The 13,059-nt window shown below is 39.6% G+C and overlaps 1 protein-coding gene across 1 annotated transcript; it reads right to left on the bottom strand.

Annotated features, from left to right (window-relative positions):
• Nucleotides 1–1,880: 1,880 nt before the first annotated feature.
• ATP6V1E1 (ATPase, H+ transporting, lysosomal 31kDa, V1 subunit E1) lies at nucleotides 1,881–12,478 on the bottom strand. Its single transcript, XM_010145338.1, has 9 exons — nucleotides 12,416–12,478; nucleotides 9,865–9,930; nucleotides 8,256–8,365; nucleotides 7,722–7,788; nucleotides 5,818–5,907; nucleotides 4,475–4,543; nucleotides 3,997–4,091; nucleotides 3,045–3,132; nucleotides 1,881–2,486 (listed from the first exon to the last, which is right to left on the bottom strand). The coding sequence occupies exons 1-9, from the start codon at nucleotides 12,476–12,478 to the stop codon at nucleotides 2,424–2,426; spliced, it is 711 nt and encodes a 236-aa protein (XP_010143640.1). The 3' UTR covers nucleotides 1,881–2,423.
• Between the last annotated feature and the right edge of the window lie 581 nt (nucleotides 12,479–13,059).

Below are 13,059 nucleotides of genomic sequence, written 5' to 3'. Positions count from 1 at the left end.
CCCTGTACAAAGAATCCCTTTTTGTCACAGCCAAGCATGTTTATGTCACTGGTACCAGAGAAAGTTTTGGTAACTTCTAAGACAATATTTTTACTGAACAAAACCTACCTGAAGATAATGTTGTAATTTAGCTCATCACTGCAGAATGAAGTACAGAGCCATCTGCCTCTGTGTCCTGACCTTTAGCTTATCCTGCCTGTGACTTCATCTACATGCATTATACCATTGCCTGTCTCAGTTTTAAAAGGGAATCAGTAGCTACTTTCAAATGATGATGGTCAAACCTGGGCCATTCACCTCCTTACAGATGACCTGTTCGAAGTGTTTTCACTGAGCGCTGGAGCAAATATTCATAGTGCATGTCATCTACCAAAGACTCCTCGTCTCATCCCCCTATGGTTTATTTCCATATGTTGAACTCTGTTTCAGTGTTTCGAGTTTCTGTTCCCAGCCCTAGCTGTAGAGAAAATAAGGGTCCACGTAATTTCAACTGCATTTCCAAAGCACTGGCAGAGAGCCTATTCACGAGCTCGATGAAACTATCAGAAAGGACCAAAACAAATCTGTCCCAAAAAGTACTGTTTGAACCAAGACACCACAGTTCAGCATGCACATGCAAAGGCTTTTCCTTCACTACAGTCGTATCACAAAACCAGAGCCCAGTGCTTAGTCAGGAAGCTTGATCATGAACAGCTGTAAAGATGAAAGCTCTGAACTTTATGAAAAAAATCTAGAAAAACTAGGACTTAACTCCAGATACATTTATTGCCCAGTCACAGAACCATGTATTGAAAAGCAAAGCACTAAAAGAATAAATACTATAAAGCATCTATGTGCAAAACAAGAACTGGTACCTAAATGCAACAGCAAGGAGCAGTAAAGCAACAAAACCTCTCCACCAACCTTGCTAAAGATTCTTGCTTTGCAAGTGGAAATAAAAAAAAATTAAGTAAGTTTGGACTCAGAATTTTCTTAGCAGTCCATCTCCATTTTAGAGAAATGAGGCAGTGAAAGACTTATCTAACATTTAGAGACTTGACTTTACATGAGGGTGTGCACCTCACCTTGACAAGAAAGAGCTTTAGGTTAATAAAGCAGTGTGCTGCAGCTTGGAAAGTATTCTTCATGGCACAATGTAAAACTCCTACCATTCCTGAATCTCTGCAATACTTCGATAAAGTGATTTCAAAACATATGCAAGCAGCAATTCTCTTGAGCAGTTTCTTATTTCCATGAAATAAGTTTCAGAATCAAGCACTAGTAACATGAAGAGTCAGGGATTCTGGCAGAGACTTGTCATCTGAAAAGTCACCTCAAGAACTTTTCTGTCCTGCACCACAGAAGGTGGAGACAATACTAATCATCACTGCAGAAGTGAAGGAGAAGTAAGCATTAATAAAACTTAACAGGTTAGGTAATGAAGACAGTTAAGCTACTGTTAATTAATTTAACGGTTACTAACAATAAAGAGAACAGTGTCAACAGTCAGCTGTTGTTCCTCAAGTCCTGAATCCCAGTTACTAAAGGAGTATGGTCTGGGTCTCCTGCACAGAAGCAACCAACCTGTAAGTGGACATGGATTGTATTTGTCATATCTAACTAGTGCAGTTGTGTTGCTCTAGCTCTCTCTTGTGAAAGAATGAGGGAGCAAAACTACTGACCCATTTTTTAGGAAGAATAACGCTCGTCCTAGAGTCCTAAAAGGCTTGCCTACAATCCAGCATTACTCGAGCGTATCACTTGACAGTACTCCATGCACTCGAATTCTAGTTTCAGAGAACGGTTACCACATGCAGCCTTCAAGTAGGAAGTCCTTATACACACAAACCCTCTTTTCAAAGGCTGCTGCCAATTCCCCAGAGAGAAGCTACAAAGAACTTCATAGACACACACATTTTTATTTTAATAAATAGTTTTACAGGCTCAGGCTTTTTTTTTTTTTCTTTAAATCACATATACAGAACAGAAAAATGCCTGACCAAGTAACATGAACTGCTAACCCTTGGAAGGAATGCATGCCCTCTCTAACACTGAAGACCTGAAACGGGATTTCCCATCGGCAGCATAGTAATTTACTTCACAATTAGATAACTGGAAAGAAACGTGGCAAAAGCAAAGAGAGTGACCCTAAACGGATCACTTGTCTTTATAGAGCCACAACAGTGCGAGGAAAGCCAAGAGCCCAAACGCCTCCGTGTTCTAGCGTCACTGCTGGATGAATATGTATGTCTTCATATCCTTTGAGCAATACATTCTAACCACAAGTAGAGAGGCTAAGCACAGCAGGTATGCAAAATTATTCCACTGAAGAACAGATATTGGATGACAAGGTAATGTTATATTTCAAGATTTTAAATTAGCAGATGCTTTTGCATCCCCTTGAGTATGGCAGTGGAAGAGATCCCACCTTTTCTCACAGAGGTTTAGTCCAAAAACTTCCTGTTGGCATTAGCACCAAAGAGAGCCACCCTGATTTCTGGCATCATCTGTTGAGAAAGAGTACATCAGTTACATATGCAACAGGCAATACAATTGCTGAGCACTCCTCATTGCCGGCACAGTGTGACAGCAAGGCTAGGCTTCAACATTATCCAGTCAATTCATCTGAGTTTTCTGAAGACTTCTGACACGCTGCAGGCTGCTCTACAGACTTAAAGGCTGAGAAAGAGATGCCAGAGCTAGTGTTTTCTACTAGGGTAAAATAGGTCTTGGCCAAAGTTTCTAGTATTCAAGCTGGCTTCAGTAATTCAAGTTAGCCTCAGCACTTCAACACCCGGCCTGCCATGAATCCTAATAAGTCTTTTGGTATCATAATGTCCAGAGTTTTATGCTCATGCTTAATTCAAAAGGCATCATTCTGTGAAGAGCCATGCTTGTTGTAGAGAAGTACAAACAGTAGGTAATTTGCTTATTTCCTTTCAAAAATAACTTTGTCATCCATGTTGAAGTCTGATCCCACAGGCTATTGTGGCATTTACACATTGGAAACATTAGGATTTAACTACAAGACAAAACTATTCACCTCGGCTGTATGAGAAACTCACCTGCTGGGCTACAAGGTCCAGCCGACTTTCCAGGGTGTTGGAAACCTTAATTTTACCATCACTGTTAAAGATTTCAACACCTCCAGCACTAGAAAGGGAAAAAAAAAAAATCTGTGAAATTCATGGTACATCTCAAAGTCGGAATGTGGCAGAGATACTATCCCAAATCAGCGCCTATAGGCAAGTCATAAAACATAAGTTTTTTATTTTCTAAAAAAACCACCTTTTTTAATCATGTCTTAATAGGAATCAGCACAAAGTGATCCAGCGAAGCAGCAGAAGCAGCAGTGCAAAGCATCTTTGAAGTTATCAGAGACCACAGCTACATAGAAGGGTCCTCATTACCATGATCTAAATGCAAGTGGAGCTATGGAATTTGTCACTTCAAAACAGTCTCAGACTCCACATTTTATTAATAGACAGCTTTTGGATTTTGAGAAGTGAGGAAGAGTGCTGAAAGAGTTGTTTGCTGGCCCGGACATAAAGACTATCAGAACAGACAGCTTTGTGCCATGCTCTTTATCATACTATATGGAAACAGTCTTGCAGACACAGCAGACACAAACACCGTCAAGTGATTATCCTGCAGCAACTTATGACTCAATTGGCCTTGTGCTGAGACAGAAAGCATGGCTACATCCATATTTTCTCTCTGAAAAACCAAGTCAGTTAAGTTCCTACCTACAGCTCTTCTCTACTTCAGTAGTGTGAATCAGGCTGGAGGTTGCACAAAACTTACTATTGACATTTTTGGTTAAGACAGTGATTGACGGGAGGTAACTGCAGCCTGTGTTTGATTAACACAAAGGAATGCCAAATTCTGCTAGAACAGTAGCAGACACACTGTGAGGATATTCCATATATAATTTTCCAAGGCTGTACTAGTAGGAGGTGTGGCTTGAAAAGCTGCATTAAGTTAGTGCTCTGTATAAAAGACTCCCATTTTCCTTACATGTCTTCTGGCAGGAAGTTGTCTTGGTCAATGTGAACATCCACCTCTCTTTTCGTGGCATTTTTGTAGATGGGAATGCTCTTCTGTACAGCAGTCTAGGATAGAACATAAACCTCCAGTTAGCATTGACGATTACTAGCACACCACTTGGGTTTGAACACTCAGTCATTTGTAGTAATAAAGTGAAGGGATTGAGGCCTCTTTTTAATTAAGCAAATTTATTTCAGTATGGCTTTTGTGCCAATTATTATTCTTAATATTGTAGCAATGGCTGAAGTTTCCTAGGTAATATCCAAGCAAGAAAGCAAATGATCCCCAACTTGAGAAGCCTACTTGTTCTCTTGAATTGCGTCTGCAGCGGAAGTGCAGCAAAAAGCTTGTTTTCATGTCACACAGATGGGATCTGAGCAGCAAATACCTGCAGTCAGGTCCCAGCCTTTGTGAGCAGGACACTGCCAAACTATCCCAGGTGTCTTACCTTAACCAAAGGGAGATCCTGCTTCCTGCACCGAACAACTATTCTGGGCTCAAGCAGCTGGTAGAATCCCTGCACAAGATAACCATTACAGTATCAGAAAGTCAACATTTTATTTGTCTTATAATTATTTAACCCCCAAAACATAACAAAGCTGATCAGTCTGAAAACCAAAACCTGACAGTATTAGCCTCTTTTATTTAGTTCTTCACCCACAAGTTTACCTCATGCAGACATTCTGAGATGTCCGCACCAATATCTGGGAGAGAGCCTACACCTATGGGTTATGTGTTTGTTGGCTTCAAGTTTGGAACTCAAGCACAACTAACTATTTGTACTTTTATATTTGTAACTATTTGGATGGAGTTGTCCAGACAACATATATGTATGCACAAGGATTACTGCTGTCTAAGATGACCGAGCAAGCAGCCAAGCTGACATTCTCCTATACAGCTCTTGGAGAAGACATGCAGTAGTTTAAGATGCCTGTTCTAATAACTCCTGCCTTGCAGTTCCTGTAGTAATACATGAGAATATAATAAAATCGGTTTAGTTCCAGTCTAGCCCAACTGCGAGTACTGATGAGCATAGATCCCTAATTGGCTCAAATATAACGAGCCAAGATAGATGTAGCCAGCTTGCAAGAGCAAGACAGGTTTGTTTGATGTACCGCAACACCAGACATAAGCGTGATAAAGAAACAACACTGAATTGGAAGCACAAGCTGGTAAGAAACACTGTTAAAACTTCGCCATCAAACTGCTGACAGGAGACCTGGTGTCTGGCTACTGCGTTTACAGTAACGGGACTAATTCATTCCAGGAGGTGGCACTAGTGATTGTATGACTGACCCTAACCAAAGCTGGTTTTTCAGCAGTTAATTTCTGGCGCTTGAGGGTGGTACTCGAGGTACGCAAAGCTTTGATTTCTGCTTTACATGTCTGTCACAGATGTATGCCATACTACCGTAAATTTGTCAAAGCCAGGACTTAAGCCTCAAATGCTGACAAGCTTTTAAAGGCAGATAACTCCTGACTTCTAGGTTTGGAGAAACAGCTTTTGCCAAAGGTGCATTTCAACTACCTAATGACTACAGAAGCTCAAAGTGTATAATGGAACTGCTGCTTGGTATACCAGCTTTTACACCTCAAAATAAGTTGCAACCTTATCTGTTCAGAATTCAATATTGATAGATACAGCAGAAGTGATGTTTAAAACTCAAAGATCACTCAGCAACATTTGATCCAGACTCCAATACACCTGTAACTTCCAGTGAGTTATTTTGAAGAAAGACACCTAGGAGGAGAGGGCTGTGATCATCTATTGTTTACATTTTAAATATTTACCTGTAGAACTAGTCCGTCCAGCAGTGTCTGGTACCTGGCAGTATCCTTCACCACCTTGGCAAGTCTCTGCTTGGCCTCATTCAGCAAATCCTGTGTTCAGAAGAAATCAGATCAGCAGAACCCATCTGTTTGGCATTTGGTTTCATGCCTACCAACTTTCTGTACTCCTATTATAGCTATCACACCCTGCCAACACATAAATGTACACTCCAGCTGGTGTTCATCCAAGCTAGACCTCCATCTCTGTGCATGGCACAATATCCTTTCCAAACAGTTCCCTTCTCCCTGCCCTGATCTGAACCCATTATAACCTGACAATAATTCCTTTTTCATGGAAAAGCGAGACCTCAGTAGTAAAAGGATAGTACTTAAAATACTGATTCACAGAGACAAACTAAACATGCTGTAAATCATTGCCTAACTGTAAACTAATAAAGTTGTTCAAATAATATTTTTCAGCTTTGTGGTTGAGCAAAGAAATCTAATCTATCTTTCCATCAAACAATATTCATGTTAGGTATTTAATGGTTAGTAAGTGCAAGTCAAAATTTAAAAGCAAGAGCTTATTTTTAATTTGAAGTAGCTGGTTTTGATAATCTTTATTCAGCAAATCAGTATTAGATGGGTTTGAATTTTTAAGAAATTTGAATCAACTCAAACACAGCTCCTAGAACTCAACCATCAAAATTACTTCAGATAAAGTCCATGATTTGGTAAAAACCTTTCTTTACTGTTCTGCTTCATAGTGTTTCAAAGAAGAGCGCATGTTAACCCAATCAGTACTAGGATATTAGACTATCACAATTTAATGTCATGGTCACACCTAGTTATACTGTCCACCCCAGAGTAACACAGCATTTCTGGAACTGCTCATCCCTCTTGTTCATGGAAGAGGCCAAAGATCTGATAAGGGAAGAAGGAGCTAGCAGCATGTGACTTAAAATGTTTTAAAATGAGGAACAGTGCTACGCATTACTCAGAAGCATGAGGTTGAGTCAGCTGATAAATGAGGAAGAGATTACCCAGCAGAGACTATCACAACAGAGTTAGCTCTTTAGCCACCCACCTTCCTTCTCACCGTGAATACAATCTAAAGTTTGAAACTCGGTTTAAAGAATCAATAAACTGGTGACTTTCTTCTGCTAACTCCCCTTTTTCATGGTAGCATCAACTTGAACATTATGCAATTTTTTTTATTTTTCACATCCACAGATCTCAGTTTTTCCGATAGCTCAACAGCACCACCTAGCAGAATGTAGAACACTCAAACTGCTTCTGAGACAGGGTAAGAGATAAAAGGAAACCTGCAACCTCTACAACGACCAGAATGAGAATGAACTTCACATAGTGCAAGACCAAAACAGTAACCCTGAACTAAGACTAAATGTAGCTAGCCCTGATAAATGATCACTCACCCTATACGTCACCACACAGAATTCTGACCTCCTAGAACAAGAATCAAACATTTACTGGGGGCCAATAAAGGAGACAGAAACACCTGGTTCGGGGTGGTTTAAGCCCATTTGCTTAAGCCATGCCAGCTTTAATGCATAAATGTTGCTTCAGGCAAACAGAACTTCAAAATTCTACCAACATGCAATTGAGATTTCCTGCTCTCTGAGCTATTGGCCACCTGATAGATACAGTGCTGCCTGCAATGTTCCTGTCAGAGAACTGTATTTCTTTGAAAGAGCAGGTAACAGAAACTGTGAAAATAAGCTAAAGCAGATTAGCAAAGCTGGACTGAATCCTTAACTACTTTTCAGAGCAGCTGGGAAAGCCATTTCTTTATGTTGAAGCAAACATAACTCAATCACAAATATTTTTCTTTAGAGAATGGTTACAAACATGATGGTTACACGGTAGAAATAGAACCTCTGTGTCTTCACTACAGAGATACTCACTGCAATAAGGTCATCCCGTGCTTTGAGGACTTTCAGTCTTGCTTGATTCATCAGGTTGGACATCTGACTGCAAGGTGCACAATGAAGTTCAATCAATCCATCTCTCTGACAGAACCGCAATATTTAACTCTATACTTTACATTTAAAGACAACAATACTACAATATTTAATAACAAAGCCTGCTCACCTGTTTGAATCTCTTTATGAACTTGCACAAATGATTACAATGCAGAACCCCGACCCTCAAAACTAAAACTGACATGATCATTTCTCCCAGAGTAACAGACCAGGGTAGAGTTCTAGACCTTAACTACATAGATAAAAACAGAACTTTTTCACCACAGATCCTAGCAGTTATACTACTGTAGCTCGCCTTCGATAATTTCTCTCTGGGAAAAATGAGAAACTCATAATTAGAACTGAATATATCAGGTACAGTTTGCCTATTTGCCAGGGAAAAACAGTTTTGTATAAACTTAGCTAGAAAACGAGAACTCAGGCTCTGACGTCAGCAAACTAACCTAAGCAACTTACATTTTCTTTTGCTGTTCAATTTGTTTCTCCTTCTTTTCATAATACTCCATGATTTTCAGCCTTTGTGTCTGAACAAGGCGACCCTTCTCAATGTTGAATTCTTCTTCTGCCTACAGTAAAAATTAAATAACTGAAGTGGAAATTGATTCCATGGGCTAAAAAAAACAGAATCAGAATGAAACAGCCATGCTTTCAGAGCACTTTCATAGACAAGCTAGGCTGATACAGTTTATGGTTCCATATAAACAAAACATTTCAGTCAGTACTCAAGTCAAAGGGAGGTCAGGATGTGTTCTGCTGAACTAGAACCTTGCTAACTAAGATACAGCTTATTTTATCAGACACGTTTTCTTGCAGAATTTGTTCCTCAGGCACAAAATTACCTGATTTATATATTATAAACTGTTAAGCAAGACTCATACGTTATCCAAGCTTCAGGTCTGAATTGGTTTTATAGAAACAGTCTCTTTTCTGGCTACATGAGATTCTACCTAAATCAAGTTATTCAGCCTTTAGTGTCCATGGACTTCATTACTTTAAGCAATTCTTACACAAGAATAGTGATAGTAGAGCTACAACTTCGTTTTATACAGCCTAGCCAGCATGTGAAAACACATGGTAAATTTTCCTATTTATACCTCAGAATCCAATCTCAACTCTTGACTTCTGTTTGCAGATCATCAGGAGTACCTGCTTTGGTATTAAGCAATTATTTGCGTAGATCCAAGTGTTTAAGGGAGATTAAATGTTAGTAATACATATACTGAGTCCAATACTAACAAAGTATAATGCAGATTGTTAGTTCTGTAAAGCAACATTAACCCTTCTTTAATAAACATCTATATTCTATCACCAGGTTTCTTGTGGCTTAAGCTAAGTGAAGAATTCTGCAAGTAATTCTCATAACTCATGCCTTATATATATAAATTCATGTTTTAGTTCCCCAGGATACCAACTAAAGCACATCTAGAACAAAGTCTGCAGGTTGCTACACAGGTATAGATTGGGTTATGAACCTGTTTACAAACAAACTTTCACCAACATAATTCAACCAGTTTAACTTTCATCTTTTATCATTTTGGTACATGTATGAATGCTCGTGCACGATTACTAGCACTGCTGCTTTAGTTCACTACTACTGTTTCTGCCTAATGCACTATGGAAGTCAAGCAAAAATTAAAATTAAACTTTCTGGTAATAGCTTGTTGTGACAAACCTTAGCAGAATTTGTAATTATGCAGAGAACTCCTTTAACCCTCAGTGATGCCAACTTATGTATAGGAGGTGGGAGAAGGTGTTCCACTTATTCACATTACCACTGAGCTCTCTTGATTGCTTAAAAAAATGAGTGAACTTGCATATGAATAACTTTATATTTAAGAACAACTAAGAAAACTGATCAAAAAACAGTTCTCACTTTCATTTGTCAAAAGCTAACAAATACTAACTTTATTTGGTAGCACCATTTTTTGCTCTATGTAATAAGTAAACGTGGAGCAAGCTGTAGCTTACAACAGAGTTCTAGGGTTGCTCTGACTGCATCTATCAGAACAGGACGTCAGACGCAGTCTTCCTTTTGCGCCTACTGACACTGAACTTCCACTTTTACCTTGGCATCTATTTCTTCAGCCTTTTCATTGGCTTCTTGCTCAATGAAAGCCATCATATGCTTGATCTGTAACAAGACAGAGAAAGGAAAATATTTTCTGTTGGAAAAGATTTTGATGAGAGGAAGCACATATATACTCCTTGTTTGTACAGTAGGCCCCTCCACACCCATCTACAAATTTATATGATGTTGTTTTACAAGGAAATTAAATGGAACACAGAGATCAAACAGTCAGTTCATCTTAATAATCGATTACAAGAAAATTAGTAGGGTTTTTTTTCCCCTCAAAAATAATTCTATATAATCCTGCTTCATGGCTGCCATTGGAAGAATGTACTTCAGATATGCAACTTTACAAAAACAAAACCAAACCAAAAAAACCAACCCAAGTCAAAAGCAAATTTGCGCAAGTGCGAGACTGAGTATTTTCATTCTTCACTAGCAAGAACAACTTTTACCCCCCCACCCAGGAGAGTAAAAACAAAGTAAAAAAACCCTTACACAGTAAAACTGAAGTAGTCCGTTTGTTATGACATTTACACAAAACACAGAATATTAACATAGAGTCCCTGCTCCACATCTGGCATAGATGGCTTTTGAATGAACCTGGGACTTGAACACTGGAGGACTGGTGAAGCAAAGCAAAGGGCTACTGACCACTCTGGTCAGACCTGTACAGCCAGAAATTCCTTTACATATCTGAGAAATCTTTCTTGAAAAAATGTAATAAATTCTGTAAAGACTTACGAGGTCATTAAAAAAAACCCCTGCTGTATGGTTCAACTCAAAATGACTTTAGACGCATGTTAGTTTGGAGGAGCTGGGGAGGGAGACCGAGACAGCGGCGCTAGTTGTTCAAGACTACATTATCACATATCACATGCTGCTTTAGAGCCTAGAAGGCACTAACACATTCTACTTGAAGAACCTTTCTGAAACCACCTCAAAACAATATAAAGCAGAAGACCAACAGCTTAAAGACAAGGAAAGCAATTATACGGAGTTCTGCTTATCTATCACATGCCTTTCTGTGACCAGGCCTAAGTTTAGGTTCACTAAGTTGGGGCAGACTGTAAGGACTCATACCCAACGGAACTGCAGCTTTGAAGAGGTACAGCCATTTCCAAGGGCAGATGGAATGGACCTTATACTTGAGCAGACCACAAAAATCTCCTGACTTTTTGCTTGCACTTAGTGACGAGACGCATTTTGCAGACAATCTGGTCTGCAAAATTGCATGAAAAATTCTGTTTACATAATTTCTTATTAAACTGAAATATTTCAGAGATAAGAAAGGTGCCAATGTGAAAACTGAACCAACATGCAGAACAGCCCGCCCTATGCCCACAGAGATGAAAAAACAGAAGTGAACTGACAAGTGGAAGATTTTAAGCATGTGCAGTGGAAGAAGTGAACAATAATATCTACGTTGTCAAAATCAAACCAGGAATTTTTCTTTTAATTCTAGTTTGTAACACTTCCATGTGTTACATCCACCCACAGCATCAGTTTCCTACCCTGCTCCCTTGATTAGAGGACTGGTTAAACCAAGCTTTAGATCTACCTGAATTTCAGAAAGGACAAGAGAGGCATATAAAATAAGGTTATTATTTTGCTGAACAGCCTATTGTTGAAGAAGAACTTTTGCATGATGTAAAAACCCGTTTGTTACTGAGTCACTTCCTCCAGTTTGGTTTGGTTTCTGAATTTTGGAAACGTACTTTAAACAGTTCTGGGTGTTCAAAATACATCTTCTGCATAATGAAGAGGAGTAAGACGGAAGGAAGCTAATGTGGCATTCATTTCTCCTAGTCTGATAAGACTGAAAAGCATTACTTCCTTCAAAATCTGTTGTACTGAAATCCCTTTTTGCTTTTCATAGAAATGAAAAGAGATTCTAAGTGAGACTTTCAGATCTATAAATAGGATTAGTTTTAATAACGCTGGCAAAAATACTTATTTTTAAATGAGAGTTTAATTTAAAATTAAGCTAGGAACTTTAGCATAGTAGTATTTCCTATAGAAAGGAAGAGAGGGTTTTTCCCACCAGTTGTAGCATGATCATCCTTTCCAGGGGAAGCTCTAGATGTTAGACTGGCTTTAGCTAGAAGTGGCAGGTTCATACCGGATATATACACATGCAGAACTTTCATGCCATCAGCTTTCCCAGTTAACAGGATCATCCTGGCTCAGGAGTGTCAGACAATGACAGGAAAGTTGCAGATGTGAAATGCTACTGGCATTGCATGTTTAGTATATCAACAGATCCTGAACTAACCTTTGAAGTTCAGGTCCATGGTGGCTGAACAAGACCACCCACCAGTGTCAGCTTTATTTTTATTATCTTAATGGAAAAGGCAGGGAAAAACAAGTAAGTATTGTGGAGAAAAGGCATTTAATGCAATTCCCCTTTTGGAGAAAGGCAGCCTACTGATTTTACTTTCAATGTGATGCTTCCCTGCCAAGGGACTATGTTTACTGAATGAGAAAGTGAGACACGGAGCACTTGTGATGCGAAGGACAAAGGGAACTTGGCTGATCTGCTCATCACTTGTAGGAAACACCACAGACCAGTGCTGACTGGATCCGAGCAGCCTTTAACACAGCACACCATTTTCAACCCAGCTCAGAGCAGCTTTTTTAGGCAAGGCAGTGTTTACTGTCAATAAGGACAAAGTGTCCTGCCTCAGGAGGAAGTGCCACACTCAGACTCCTGGGTTGTAAGATTCCGTTGCAAGAGACGCCCAGGCTGCAATGCTCTGCTTAGGATATAAAAGCGAAAAAGGCATTCAAGAATGCCGAACAGCCTGCCCAAATGCTAAATTACAGCTAGTTAGATGCAGTATAGCTACAAGAAATAAAGAGATGGAAAGTTCTTAGAAAGCAACATCTAAAGAGATACTACTTATGCAGGGCAATGTATTTACGTGCCTTAAAGTGCAATCAAACACTGTAGATAGCGTAAAGGCTACTCATGAACCCTTTCGTTATAAACTGGCATACCACCATGAAAACGCTTCAACGAAGTTCCCCAGTGGGTGGCCAATCAACCCCGCCACGGAAAAATTCCCTTTGTCCAGGGACTTCTCCTTCTCACTTAAGATCCCCAGAGAAGATCTCTCCCCTTGACCAACGCTTGCTTTCACCGGGGAGCGCCACAGTTCCCCCCCCGCAGGGCAGCAGACCCTGCTCCGC

Source organism: Buceros rhinoceros, unplaced genomic scaffold (genome assembly GCF_000710305.1).
Source record: "Buceros rhinoceros silvestris isolate BGI_N320 unplaced genomic scaffold, ASM71030v1 scaffold22720, whole genome shotgun sequence".
NCBI classification, from domain to species: domain Eukaryota; kingdom Metazoa; phylum Chordata; class Aves; order Bucerotiformes; family Bucerotidae; genus Buceros; species Buceros rhinoceros.
The sequence above is the reverse complement of the archived record's forward strand: the minus strand, read 5'-3'. Positions and strand labels throughout refer to the sequence as shown.

Bases quoted from the DNA above. Each gene is read 5' to 3' on its own strand.
- ATP6V1E1 (XM_010145338.1), bottom strand. From the start codon at position 12,478: ATGGTGTGCTGTGTTAAAGGCTGCTCGGATCCAGTCAGCACTGGTCTG. The intron at 9,931-12,415 runs GTGATGAGCAGA...GTCTTGTTACAG, and splicing joins GTCTGTGGTGTTTCCTACAA to ATCAAGCATATGATGGCTTT. The intron at 3,133-3,996 runs GTAAGGAAAATG...TTCCCTTTCTAG, and splicing joins AACTTCCTGCCAGAAGACAT to TGCTGGAGGTGTTGAAATCT.